General features: G+C 45.7%; 1 protein-coding gene across 1 annotated transcript in view; it reads right to left on the reverse strand.

The window, feature by feature from the left end:
- Positions 1 to 550: 550 nt before the first annotated feature.
- The window catches only part of Wasf2 (WASP family member 2), a 76,372-nt gene continuing 63,099 nt past the window's right edge, over positions 551 to 13,823 (reverse strand). The window contains 6 exon segments of the mRNA XM_078025697.1: positions 551 to 4,526; positions 6,167 to 6,323; positions 6,325 to 6,679; positions 8,153 to 8,308; positions 10,393 to 10,523; positions 11,549 to 11,666. Of these exon segments, the coding sequence (XP_077881823.1) occupies positions 4,369 to 4,526; positions 6,167 to 6,323; positions 6,325 to 6,679; positions 8,153 to 8,308; positions 10,393 to 10,523; positions 11,549 to 11,666 (1,075 nt within the window). The 3' untranslated portion in view covers positions 551 to 4,368.

A 13,823-nucleotide genomic window follows, 5' to 3' on the forward strand; every position in this document is an offset into this window, starting at 1 on the left:
ATCATAAATTACCCCCAGGGACAGTTACCCGCAGCAGCTGTGCTCTGAACAACCGTTGCTTCCTGGGTAGGTCATTTTTTTGGGGTCAGAATACAAACCCAGCCCCCTTTTCTTCCCTAGGCAGGAGAGGGGGTGTGGAACAGCCTAAACCTTTTATCGGATTCCATTGTAAATCGTTCTATTTAAGGTAAGTTGCATGGGTCTGAGAGGCAGACAAGATGCCGGCCAGATGTTGGGAGGCAGCATCAACATTCAGCCTGTGCTCCTCTCCTGCCTGGTGGAAGGAGCTGTCAGCAGCCAGTATCTGGCACACACACCCTCCTCATGGGGAAAGAGGCCTGGGGGTCTGCACCTCTGGTCCCCCAACTTGGGTCTTTGCCCAGAAGCCTCCTGCCCTTTGAGCCCACCCAGGCTGAACCCCTCTGAGCTGTCACAGCCCGTGGCTATCAGTATTGCCCCTTCTGATCTCTTCTCCCATCACACACATACACCCACACACACACTCACACACACCCTCAGAGGTGGCTGAGTGACTACAAAGACTATCAAATTATTGAAAATATTGGTATTTAAGTATTCATGTGTATACATAATAGTTACATGGAATCTTCAAATCACTGGGATACAGGTATATATATACACATGAGCCTGGCAGGAAAGCAAATGAGACCAGGCTTGGAGCTGCAGGGATTCAAACAATTGGACATCCTTCTAGGGTCTTAGAAAAACAGGGCAGAGGAGGAAAGGGTAACTGTGGGGATTTGACTTAACCCCACCGCTTGGATTTCCAACCGAAGAGCCCCTTCCCTATTCTCAGGGGAAAGGGCCTTTTTGCAGAAGGCATCCCCACTATACTTGCTCATGCCCTAAAATCTCCATGTGGCAAACATACCCAAGAACCCATTGGAATATGTCCTTATAAATATATTTATATCAGAGAAAACAAGGCACTTTGGGAGCATTACAGCTTACTCTCCTACATGTACATCATTCTAGACAGAAAGTAAAAATTGGTTAGTTTCTCAAGTGAATTAACTGAATGAAGTTAATACAGTAACAGAAGGCACAGAGAGGCACTTTTCGGTGGGACACCTGGTCCCAGATCAGCTGTACCCTGGCCAGCTGCACCCTGGCAGAGCTCAAAGCTTGCTGCCCCCCAGGAAGGCTGACATCTCTCCTGAGCAGAAGCACCTGGGCGTGGTGCACTGCCTCCCTTCCCAGGCCCTGAGGTCAGGTGAGGGGTTGCAGAGGGAGGCAGTCCTAGAGCAGAGCAGGGACACGGTGGGAATGCATAAGCAGGGTCACCAAAGCCACAGAGACCTCAATCTGTCCAAGCTGGCGCTGCAGAGTCGGAGGATCGGCGCCACGGGAAGAGATTTCACATTAGCCCTGACAACACCGCCTCGGCTCTGCGGTGACATTGGTCAGGGTCGTTTCTGAGGGCGCCCAAGCTTCCATTGGAGGCAAGCTGGAGCTTGGGCCAGCTGCTCTGAGCCTCCAAGGGATCAACCCCCCCCCCCCCCCCGCCTGCTCCTTTGGAATGAAATCATCTCACGACCAAGGCAAAGCCACAAGTCACTTCTGACACTGCCGATTGGAAGCTGGGCCCCTGGGCCACAGGAATGGGGGCAGGTCCCCTGGGCTGGGCAGACCAGGAAGGAAGGTGGCTCCTTGGCTTTGGTACTTAAGAGCCCTCACAGGCCATTGTTCATACTCTTACCAGCCTCAGCTGTTTGGTTTAAATAATCACTAAACTTTGTATCCTACAATTATAGAATTCCAAAGACATATCTACCTGCATTGGATCCTTTATCATTTTAAAGGACTTTGGGTTTCAAGAAGCACTTTTTTTTTTTTTTTTTGGTGCACATATGCATAAGTAGAGCCCAGAGGGCCTCTCAGCTGACTGGGTCCCCAGCCCCCCGAGCTGAGGAGGCTTCGCAAGGCCGGCTGCTACAAAGAGCCGAGCTTGGCTGCATAGATTTTAATGAGAGCGTCAGGCAGAGCTGTGCTGTTGCTCTCCGGGACTTGCAGATCATTACCAAACCAGCTGTAGGATGAGAACACAGCACATCGAAACCCTAGGAGGTCACTGAGCTAATGATCTAATCCTACCTTCCGCAGGCAGGGCCCCTCCCCACCTCCTCCTGCCCCCAGCCCTTTCTGCAGTGGACTCTGTCCATTCCAGAAGCCAGGCCAACACCACCCCCTTCAAGGTCAGAGCAGAATGATAGTGAGTGGCTCTGGCTCCCCCTCTTCCGGAAAGGAGGAGGATGGGGGTAATTTACTCACAGCCATTAGGCCCAAACCCTGGCCTGGCCAGGCCCCAGGACTCCTATTTGGGAGAAACACTGGCCTCCGCCTGCCTCTCCAGCCGCTGCTGGGCTGCAGCCGGGGCACCTTCAACAGCATTTCAGGGTTCTGATAAAAGGACCTTCGGCTTCCAAAGTGCAAGTAGGGGACATGGCTGGGCAGGCCCAGCCTGGTGTGCTCAGCATGGAGTTGGGTGCCAAGCCCTGTGTAGGAGATACCTTATCTGGGGAGTAGGAGGAGGGCACACTCTGGAGTAGCTGCAGCAGAAGCATATTCTGGCACTTGCAGGCTCTCCCCACATCCTAAGTTCAAGAAAGGAGGCAGAGGGAGGTATTCAGCAAGGGCAGGCAGCAGTGCCCACGATCATACTCTCCTCAAGCCGGAGGGGTTTATGAGGGCTTTGGCAATTACTACAACCATTTGCTGTGCTGGGTAGAGACAGATCCTTTTTCTCTTTGTTTCAGGCTCTGAAAGCTGGAGAAGCTGATTTCAGCATGAGAGGCCACACAATAGTTGGGGCAGAAGAGAAAAACCTTGCTGTTGGCCAGAGCTGACCAGTTTTTTCCTAAATAATAGCACCTGTGTATAAACTCTGGGAAGTGGCTGGGGGTGGGGGGATGAACATTACCATGTGAAATAAGGGAAGACCTTGAGTCCTTCCACCCTTCAGCCCTCTTCACGGCTGCTAGGCACCCCCCAACACACACACCAAGGCAGGTACCTGGGGTGGCTGCCAGCCTGAGGGACTCAAGTTTCTACAGCTGGTAGAACCTATGCTTAAATTGGGGAAATAAAAGGGGGAGGAGTTGCAGTAAAACTGAAAACAGCACCTGTCAAAGCTGCCTGCCCTCTTCTTTTTCTCTCTGGTTTCCCAGAAGCACAGCTCCTAGGCCATGTTGTTGGCTGATGATAGGAAGGGGCAACAAAGGGTTACATGAGAGGCTATAAGGTCTGAGCAGCACTGACAGGGCTGGCACAGGCACTGAGCCTCCGACTGGGACCCCTGCCTATGGGGAGGTCTGGAGCAGCACAGAGCCAAGACTGCTCTGCCCAGACTCCAGCAGGTGCCCATTATTTGGTCCCAGAAAGCACAGGTGACTTGGAATCAGGATGTCTGGGCTCTTGCTCCATTACTATCCAACTGTGTGACCTTGAGCAAGTCACTTCCCTTGTCTAGGCCTCATCATCTTTAAGAGGGCAGACCCAAGGAATCCTACCATCCTTCTAGTTCTGTAGTTCCAAGTCTCTAAGCTTTGCTCCTGACAGTCAGCAGAAGCCCACCCATGTCCCTGTGTGTCAGGGCTAGTTTGGTCATAGATATTAGAGGTTAAAACTGAGCTATATAGCCTAAAGGCACCTAAGGGCAAGGAAGGGGTATTTAAAGGACACTTTACCATCATACTTGATAAGAGGGAGTCTAGGAGGGAGGCAACAGCCTCAGCCTTCAGAGACCTTGTTTCTGGGAAAAGTGGATGAGACACTCTGTAGTGGTCTGTTACCTCCTGGAATAAAAAATATCCCAGGTCAAAAGATCACTGAATAAAAGGCAGCCCCACCCTGCTAATTAGGGCAGACAGCAGGAGTAGGCAAGAGGTGGTCTGGCTTCGGGGTACTCAGACTGCTCTGCCCTCTTAGGACACAGGAAAGGGGGACAACTGTGTCCCCACAGTCTGCTCTCAGTACTTTAGGACCAGAAGATGGTTGGAATTCAATTGAAAATGGCTCCTAGCGAAGAATACCATTTCCCATTGAAACCCAATCAAAGAAATCTGCTTTGGGGGGTTTTCCTTCCTTTCAATATGTGACAGTCGCTTGAAGGAACCAGGGAACATCTCATCTTAGCTATGAAACTCAGGAGCCCATGCTCTTAACAATAGGGAGAGAAAATACATGTTGATTTGGAGGAAGCACTTGGATATATCTTTGGTTGCTTCAGGGAAGGCTTTGGCCCTTGAAATTCTTTTGTTTCTCCCCCTCCCACAGGACTATTAGGATAGGCATCAAAAAAGGAAGGTAGGAAGGAAAGAAAAGGAGGTGGGCGGCAGGCAGAAAGAGTTAATCCGACCAGTCGTCCTCATCAAATTCAGAGGAGTCATCTTCCGAGTCACTGTACTCAACAGCAATACGACGTGACAGGATGGTGGCCACATCATTGCCCACAACATCTCGTTTCTCTTGCTCCCGCTGTTCTTCAACCCTTCGTAGCTGAAAGCCTGGTGATGGAGAGGGAGAAGGGTTAAGAAGGTGTATCCTGGATTGAGGGATGTAGCGTGTGTGAAGCCCTGGGTTTGATTCTCAGAACTGAGGGGGAAAAAAAAAATCCATCTAGCCCTAAGGGGAAATGACCACTAGTGGTGGGAGAACTGTACAAAATTGAGAAAAAGAAGGATCCTCTGGGAAAGGTTGGCAGGAAGAGAAGGAAAGATGGGCTTTAAGAAATGAGGGTTCTTGGGGCTGGGGATTTAGCTCAGTTGGTAGAGTGCTTGCCTCACATGCACAAGGCCCTGGGTTCAATCCCCAGCACCAAAAAAAAAAAAAAAAAGAAAAAAAGAAATGAGGATTCTTGCTGGGCATGGTGGCACATGCCTGTAGTCCTAAAGACTTTGAAGCTGAGACAGGAGGATTGAAAATTCAAGGCCAGCCTTAGCAATTCAGCAAAGCCATAAGCAACTTAGCAAGACCCTGTCTCAAAATAAAAAATAAAAGGGCTGGGGATGTGGCTCAGTGATTAAAAGCACCCTTGGGTTCAATCTCTGGTACCAAAAAAGAAAAAAAAAAAATCAGTATCCTGGTACTATAATATTTATTTATTTTTATTTTTTTTTAGTTCTCGGCGGACATAACATCTTTGTTGGTATGTGGTGCTGAGGATCGAACCCGGGCCGCACACATGCCAGGCGAGCGCGCTACCACTTGAGCCACATCCCCAGCCCATATCCTGGTACTATAAGTGTGTCTAAAGCATGGCATTTTTCCTGGCTGCTGAGGATAATACTTTCTCACAAGGCTTGGAGTGGGACTCGGGCTGTCCAAGTCCAATGACCATTAATGGGGCTCAGCAGCTCTGGACTGTCTTCTCTATACTAGAAGTCCCTTGAGAATCACAAACAGAACCAACCACTCCAACCCCCTAGGGACCAGACCTGGCCACTGGCAGAGAATAAATGCTCCAGGCTGGTGAGATGATGACAGAGAGAGGAGGGGGGCGGATAAAGGAAGGGAAAGGGAGAAAATATAGAAGGGGATAAAAGGAAAGGGGATAAGTGGAAATAGGGAGAAAAAGAAAAGAGGGTGGAGGGAGGGAGTATAGAAAAGGTGGAGCAATGGAAAAGCACAGGGAGTGACAGAGTGCAGCTAAAGAGGGGCTCTCTGGGACTGTGACTCTTGATATTTCCTGGGTACCTGAGGAAAAATGGGGATACTTTCTAAATGGGAAAAAAATACAGGTGCGCGCATGCACACACAGCATACATTTTCTTTTTTGGTACCAGGAACTGAACCCAGGGGGGCTTAACCACTGAGCCACATTTTTTTTATTTTGAGACAGGATCTTGTTAAATTGCTTGGGCCCTCGATAAGTTGCTGGGATTAAAGGTGTTCACCACCTGCACAGCAAAGTACACATTTTCAAGAAGATCCAAGATGCCAAGTTAAGAATTCTTTACTTTAGACTAATGTGGAAAGAAATCTCATATTTTCAGGGTGTGAAGTCTTTTTTTCAGTCTGCTGAGATCTGAAGTTCCAACCTCTCCATAACTCAATGAAAGCCATTCTCTGGAAAAGGCACAGATCCCTTTTCCCAGCTTCAGAAAAACAAGGCTTCATGGTCCCAAACCCACCCACTGGGATTTACCTTGACGGATGGCAGAAAGCAGGTCGCTACGGGCATCACTCACAGCAGGCAAGGAGGACTTGGGCTTAGTGGCATCAGAAAGCGGCGGTGGTGGTATGGCAGGCTGGCCATCCCCACCACTGAAAGGGAGAGGTGGAGGTCCTGGAGGGGGAGGGGGGAGGGGGAGGGGGAGGCGCACCGCCTACTGGTTGGGACAAGGGAGGTGGTGGCAGAGTGGGGTAGTCCACTGCAGGTGGCAGGGGAGGTGGTGGAGGGGCAGCAAAATCAGGGTGAGGTGGAAAAGATGGGGGTGAAGGTGGTGGAGGGGTCCCTGGAGACCCAAATCCTATGGGTGGTGGTGGAGGTGGAATGCCCATTGGAGGTGGAGGAGGAGGGGCAGGTGGTGGAGCAAACCCAGGTTTGGGGCCTGGTGGAGAACCCAGAGGAGGAGCTGGGGGTGGATGGCTTGGGCTAACCACGCTGGATCTTTTGGGTCCAGCCAAGCCAGATCCTCTTTGGTTGTCTGCTGGATAGCTATAAGGCCAAAGAAAAGAGACCCACCATCACTCTCAGGAAGTGAACACCCATCTAAAGGTAGGCTTGTAACTTAGGCTCCTTTTGGTTGACTCTAATATTTCATCATGTCTCAAATAGAAAGGACTAAGAATGCACATAAGAAAGAACTGGAATGAAAATTCAAATACTACCCTCCCACTGGGCTGTGTCTCAGGCTATTAACATTCACCAGATCTGATGAATGCAGGAAACCTATTTTGAGCTGACCAAACCTGAGTCAGGTGCACCTGATTTAGGTGCATGCATCTTCACTTGAGAGAGAATGAGCCTCCATTTGAGGATCTGAGAGACATGAAATGCGTGTGCCACCAATTCTTGATCTAGGTTTGAAAGAGGATTAAGCCTCCCCTTCTCCTGGGATCAGATTTGTGCAGTTGTAGCTACAAGGTCTCAGGCCATGTGTGAGACTGAGGGTTTTCTTTTACCACCTTTGCATCTGCCCTGCACTAATAGCTACTCCTTAGGAAAGCATCCATCTTGGAATTTTCCACAGACCTTCAAGCCTTAGCTGCATCTGACAGGGTAACCAGCAGGAAGTGATCTGGGAGGCAGGAGATTTGGGATTAGTGGTTTCAAGGGCCAAGAAGAATAGGGGAGAGGACAAGTGGGCATCAGTACTTTAAGTCTCCATTTGAGAGGGCCTCAACATATTCAGTTGCTAATTAAATAGTGTCCAGGGAGTAAAGTGCATTTTTCAAAGCTTTCATTTGTCAGACATCAGAAAGACAAAAAGTAACTGAGAAAATAGTGTAATCCAAAAAATTCTCAGGTCTCTTTTCAGCCATTATAAGCAATCTTTTCCTCTATTCCCCTCTGCCAGGGACACTGACAAATATCAAAATGGACAGAGTCTAAGTTTTACCCCCTTTCCCTTAGCTTCATTCTTTCTGGAGAGTCTACCCAGCAGCGAAATGAACCAGAGGCAATAGGAGAGGGAAGTAACTATTTGCAAGGTTCCTAGATTGTGGGCAAAGTGTCTGATAAGTATTTTATGGCCAGCAGATTGTAACACAACATTTCAGACTGAGTTAAAGCTAAGTGAAAAAAACAAGAACAATTGGTGACTTCTATTTGTTCAGGTATAGACAGAATATTGAATAGTTAAGAACACAGTCTTGGGAATTAGAGTGGTCAATTGTGGCTCTGTTTCTTTTTGGCTGTGTGACTTTAGGGAAATTCATTGTCTGCCTCGCATTTTACTCATCTGTAACATGGGAATAAGAGTGCCTAACTCAAAAGGACTCTTGTGGGCATTAAGCAACATAAATGGTGTGTAGCACAATGCCTAGCACCTTGAAACATCTGATAAATGATAACTACTTCTATTATACAGGCTGTCTTGCCTGAACTTATTTTAGTAGTCCTGGCCCAGATTTTGAACTTTTATTTTGTTTTTGTATGTTCTTAGAGGGGAGAGGTTCCATCATTTACCTGAATTCTGCTGGTGGGGGAGGCAAGTTCTCCTCAGAGAAAGAAGGTGAAGGTGAAGAGGCGGAGTCTGACTGTGGTGGTGGTGGATAGCTGCCTACATCCACATTTTCAATAGAGCCAATGCTGCCATTCTGGTACACTAAGGCGGGTGAATACCTGACAATAAACCCAATGCCAAAAACTGTCATTTAAAGAGCCTGAGTGGTATTTTCTTAAAAAAGTCCACAAAATGCATTTGATACAAAAGCTATTAGGGAGAAATAAGCAGATTTTCCTGAAATTTTATTTAAGGACTAAATATTGTACTGTTATGTATATCCCAGTCATTTCTGATGGACTGTTTGTAATAACGGGATTCAATCCAGATTACCAAAACCCTGTTGTTTTTTACCCAGTGCCAGCTTTGTCAAACCAAAATCTTTTACATTTTCTTCTGAGTGTTAGTTGCAGCCATACCTGAATCCCAAAGCCAGTCTTGTGCAAGGAGTGAAGGCAAGTCTACAGGCCAGTGAGCTACAAACATGTGACTGGCATGCAGCCTGATTTTGAGGTCGGCAAGCCTCTAGAGTACTCAAAGGCCAAGGAGGCATTTGATTGCAAAATCAAGCCAAGGCTGAATGCAGGTTGCTGTGTGGTAGTAATTGAGATCTCTCTGCCAGGTCTCTTATCAAACAAAATGAGCTGCCGATTAAAAGTAGGGTGTTAGGGCTTGCCTCGTGAAAATCTGCCTCAGAGAACTTGGCCTTGGGGGAATTTGCTCTGGGTGAACAACATCAAAACTTCAAAAAAAGCATAAATACATCAAGCAATAAGTTTCCATACAAGCACAAATATACCAAGCATCAGCTAGCAAAATCTGTTCTGCTCTGCCCACTTCCCCCTTCTTTCCACCACTGTTGGGTTCTAAAGACCTCATCAAAAACAGATCCCAGGGAGAACAGAATTGGAGGGAACTAACTGAATCAAATGATGCTCTGATGTGGAAAATCCCCAAAGCCTGGAGCTGTGTAGGCTGGGCACATCTCGATAGGTTCACCAACAAGTATGTCCAGATAGACTAGCCAGCAGCCCAACTCCAAACTCCTGGACAATGAGAAAATGAGAGGCAAACTCCTCATTTTCACCACCCCCATCCCACAAAAAAAGACATACATAATAGCTGACATTATGAACATATAAGCTTCTGGCCTTAAAGTTCACTGAACCTATGATAAATGCCTGTCTGAAGAGGATGGGACCACAGAACAAAATAGCCCCTTTTATTGGGAGGTGAAGGTAATGAAGACACCCTCAGGGCTGAAAGAAAGAAAGGTTCACCTTTATTCTATCTTCATCACTCTTTAAAACAAATCTCTTAATCCAGGAAGAACAAGTGTCAGAAGTGTCAAGATTTTTAAAAGTCAAGATTTTCATGGTAGAGTTACTCCTAAAAGCAAGAACAACTTAACTCTTTCCTTTTATCAATCCTAGACACCCTGCATAGGCGGGCATGGTTCTCTGACAACCCGGATACAATGTATTTAGAGGAAAAACCAGAGCAACATTCATGCCAAACAGTCCTGGTGATTTGGCTTTGAATGTCATATAGGTCAGACAACAGGATAAGAACATCAAACCAAGTTTAAACACCATTTTTCCCCTTTAAACTTCCAGTGTGATTTGGTATTGGGAAATGGGGTCAGACTGACATCTCCCATTTCTCCACAGAGATATATAGCCTCCACAGTAGCCAAGCAACCTTTCCCACACTGACTCTGAGATCTGCATTCAACTCCTTGGCTAGCTTCTCTCTAAGACTGACAAAAGCTGGCTGAAAAGTTGCTCTGGTGATGTGCACAATTTCTTTGCCTGGCCTTCCTCACTCCCTCAAAATGCTTGGCTCTTAGGTATGACCTTCAAACCATGCTGTGGAGGCAAAAGGCTCCCAAGACCACTTTTCTTCCCCTTCCAATTTTTCCTCTGAGACCCTCAGACATACTAGTGTCTGGCAGAATAAGGGCACTAGAAGCCAGGGGCCTTCTTTTCCAGACCACTCCAGTTACCTCATTTAAATTGCTGAGTCTCTTTGATTTATTTAGCAAATTTTAATCACCAGATGGATGCACTTAAAAGTAGCTGATTAATAGCAGTATTGATCAAAACAACAAAGCCAGATTTCAGGGGGTGTAAAAGGTGTCATGGCAGAGCTGTCAGACTATTGTCCCCAGATCCCCAGATCCTTCAAAGAATGCTTCACTTACCCAGAAGGCCCCAGCTTTTCTTTGGACTCCACAAATTCTTGTCCCATCTTCATTTTCTCCCATTCTTCTTTACGTGTCTTGATTTTACGTGGGTTTACATTCCCTCGATTTGGATTATCTTTCTTTTCTTTCTATAATGAAAAGGAACAACAAAAAAATCTTTGGGAACTATTTTCCAAAGTTCTTCATTAAAATTCCACCCATCTTCAAAGATGTATATTTAAGAGATGATTTATCTAGACAACAACTTATGATAAGAGCAGAATTTATAGAATTACTAGGTCTGGGGTGACCTAGAGGTCGTCTAATTCAAACCACCTTCTAGGCAAAACACTTGCTCAGTCCCACAATTAAACACCTCTAGCAATGGGAAGACTACTACCTCTCTAAGTAACTCTTTCATGTCTTTGAAAAGCTCTAATTGTTAGGAAGTTAGTAACCAGTCATTTGTTACTTGCTCTGCCACAAAGAACAGTTAAGAGAGATGAGAAGGAATGACAGCTGCAGATATCTGGGACAGATATAAGGAAATATTTAAAAAACAAAACAAAACAAAACCACGGAAGAATTTTCCATCCTGTGAAGCTGGACTAGCCTATGGCATTCTCTTGGGCCTGCTGGCAGCCATGCTAATGGGATTGTGAGGTCAAAACTGGTAGGTCATATACATAGCACCAGGAGCCTAGGAGAAAGGGGCATATCCACAAACCAGACATATCCACTCCCCTGGTGCTAACCAAGCAGGAACGAAGGTGTTAAACTGCTCCTGTTGCAAATCAAACACTGCAGAACCTGTGTTAGTCTCTGAGAAATGAGCTGCAAAACTGGCGGGGAAGGGACTAACCTAGCTCAAGTGTCCAGCAGAGTCAGGTGCAAATTGCAAGAGAAATAAATGGTGAATAGAAAAGTCAATTTCTAAAACTCAGCCTGAATATACTCAATTGTTAATAGCACCAGGGGGAACAAACACATTTTTGGTGTGATTTGTACTTTCATCTTGGTGGTGCTTGGTGTGGACACATTTTTTTTAAGAGTTTCACCTGGCATCCAAGCAAGCAGCCATTCGGAATTACTTCACATAAGACTGGCTTCCTTTTTATCCCCCCTCCACAATCGTGCCTACTGATGTGTAGAACAGAGGCCCCTTTCCCCTCACCCTATGCTTTCTCTTCTCTTTCATGATATCCTTGGTGTCCTGCAGCATCTTCTCCTTCCAAAGATCAAAGAAGTATGAAGGGTCGGTGTAGAATTTGAGTGCCTCTTTTCCATCATCCCTGGGATAGAAATGAAGACAAGTAGCTGTCAGTAGACAGATGAGCTCCCAACCAAATCCAATATTCCAAACACCTACCAGTTAGCAGTTTTTACACCAAGGAATCAAGCAGTCATTCAAATCGATTGCATATTTCCTCTCCTTACCTGCATTTCAATGCCCCTGAATGGCACCTCTCTACTTCTTAAGAACTTTCTCATTACTTTCAATTCCTGATAGAGGAATTGGCATGGTTAGGGCAAGAATAAACTACAGCAGTAGAGATTCTGATTATTTTCAATGATCTGCATGGCCACAGACAGCTCCCTGAGGACATCTGGATATGCTAGCACATCCAAGGGGATTTCTGTTACTGTTTCCTCTTTCCCCACCAATTCCCCAGGACTCTTCAGTGGCCTTCAACCCACCTGAAACCTGAACACTCATATACAGGTTTACATGTATACACAAATATAAACAAATGTATGTATGTGTGTACAGCTGTTATTTCTCTATACACAGATAACCACAGCACTGCACCTTTTTGCTTCCTTCTACAATAGTGCAGCATCCACCCTCACCCCCACCACAAGGGGGCCTCAATGAGAACAGATGGCCAGCAGTTTTAAGACTACAAGGTTTACTCACCATCTCTTAATGACTATGACAGTGCTACATAGTGAGCTATTGAATGTCAATATAAGGTGCCATCTGCCAGACTTAATGATCATTTTGGCATGGTTAAGCCCCTCACTGTCCAGAAAGCACGTGCTTCAGGGTGAACATTTATTTTAACATTATTCTGAACAAAAAAAGTATTGGAAAGGCAATTTTATTTTCTACCTTTCAATCCTATCACAACACAGAGAAAATGTTTCTAAATCAAACACTAATAATTTTCATATTAAATCTTGTTCAGAGTTGGATATCCTACTGTTGTTTCTCTTAGGTCAAATCCAGAAAAATAAGAGGAGATGCTAATTCTGATATTGTATGTTTACAAAGACAATATCATTCCCTGAAAAATAAAATTATCTGAACAATAAAACTATCTTACCACACAAACCACCTGTATAACATTCCCCATAATGTTATCAGGTGTGTGACCCCTTTCTGCCCCATACTTCTCTGCCCACAGCCAACTAGACTACAGAATGGAGACTATTAAGTCAAAGTTCTGGCCTGCTATGTTTACTAGTCCCTTTAAAAGCCAAGGGGCAAGCATAATTTCATATAGTAATAAAAAAGGGTGGATGCTTTGTACTTTCTCTGTGTGAGAAACTACCAAGTTCCCATTCCATGGTCCCTGAATCGGAATGGTATCCTTGAATTTCACAGGGAGGGACACACACACACAATGTGTACACACACACACACACACATACACACACTGCTTTGCAGTGTATTCATGTCTGATAGAAAACATCTGCCTCCAGGGACGGGGGTTGTGACTCAGCGGTAGAGTGCTGTGAGGCCCTGGGTTTGATTCTCAGCACCACATAAAAATAAAATAAAGAAAACATCTGCCTCCAGCTATCTGTAATTACTTTTTACCTGTCCCAAAGATATTTAAGGATACAAGCAAGATAAATATTCACTTTCTGCCCATTCAGAGGTTTTGTACTACGAAACCACTAGTAGAAAGGAGGTGCTTTTAAATTGTCTTTAAGGCTACCTTCTTTTTCAAGTCCAGCCACAGAAGGGTAGGTCCTTGCAGAAGAAATACAGAAAGAATGTTCAAAACAAAGTGAATGACAATAACTTGCAAGAATGCCAATTACTCCTTAAGCTTTGGAAGGACCATTCTGGGCCCAGAGCAGCCAGTTCATGAAGCTGGCTCCATGAACATACCCCAAACATCTGGTAATCTAGTGGTTTCCAAATAAGTGTGGGAGCCTTTCTAGAACGTTGCCCCTGGGATCCATGCTGTAGGACCGCCTTGTAACAAAGTCCATTTGGTTCTATAATAACTAAATTCCTTGGATGAAACCCAAGATGGACCTAGCTTACACCAAATTAAACTCTGCAGCATGCAATGTTACACCAAACTTTCAATATGTATTATATTCAGTATGAATTTCAGAAACCAAACAATAGTAAGTGACAATAGCTTTTAAGGCTCTTTAGCTTCTGTTACTCAAGCAACTCCTGTGTAGGAAGTAAGCTTTTGGTACAATCC

This window comes from Ictidomys tridecemlineatus, chromosome 11 (genome assembly GCF_052094955.1).
Source record: "Ictidomys tridecemlineatus isolate mIctTri1 chromosome 11, mIctTri1.hap1, whole genome shotgun sequence".
NCBI lineage: Eukaryota > Metazoa > Chordata > Mammalia > Rodentia > Sciuridae > Ictidomys > Ictidomys tridecemlineatus.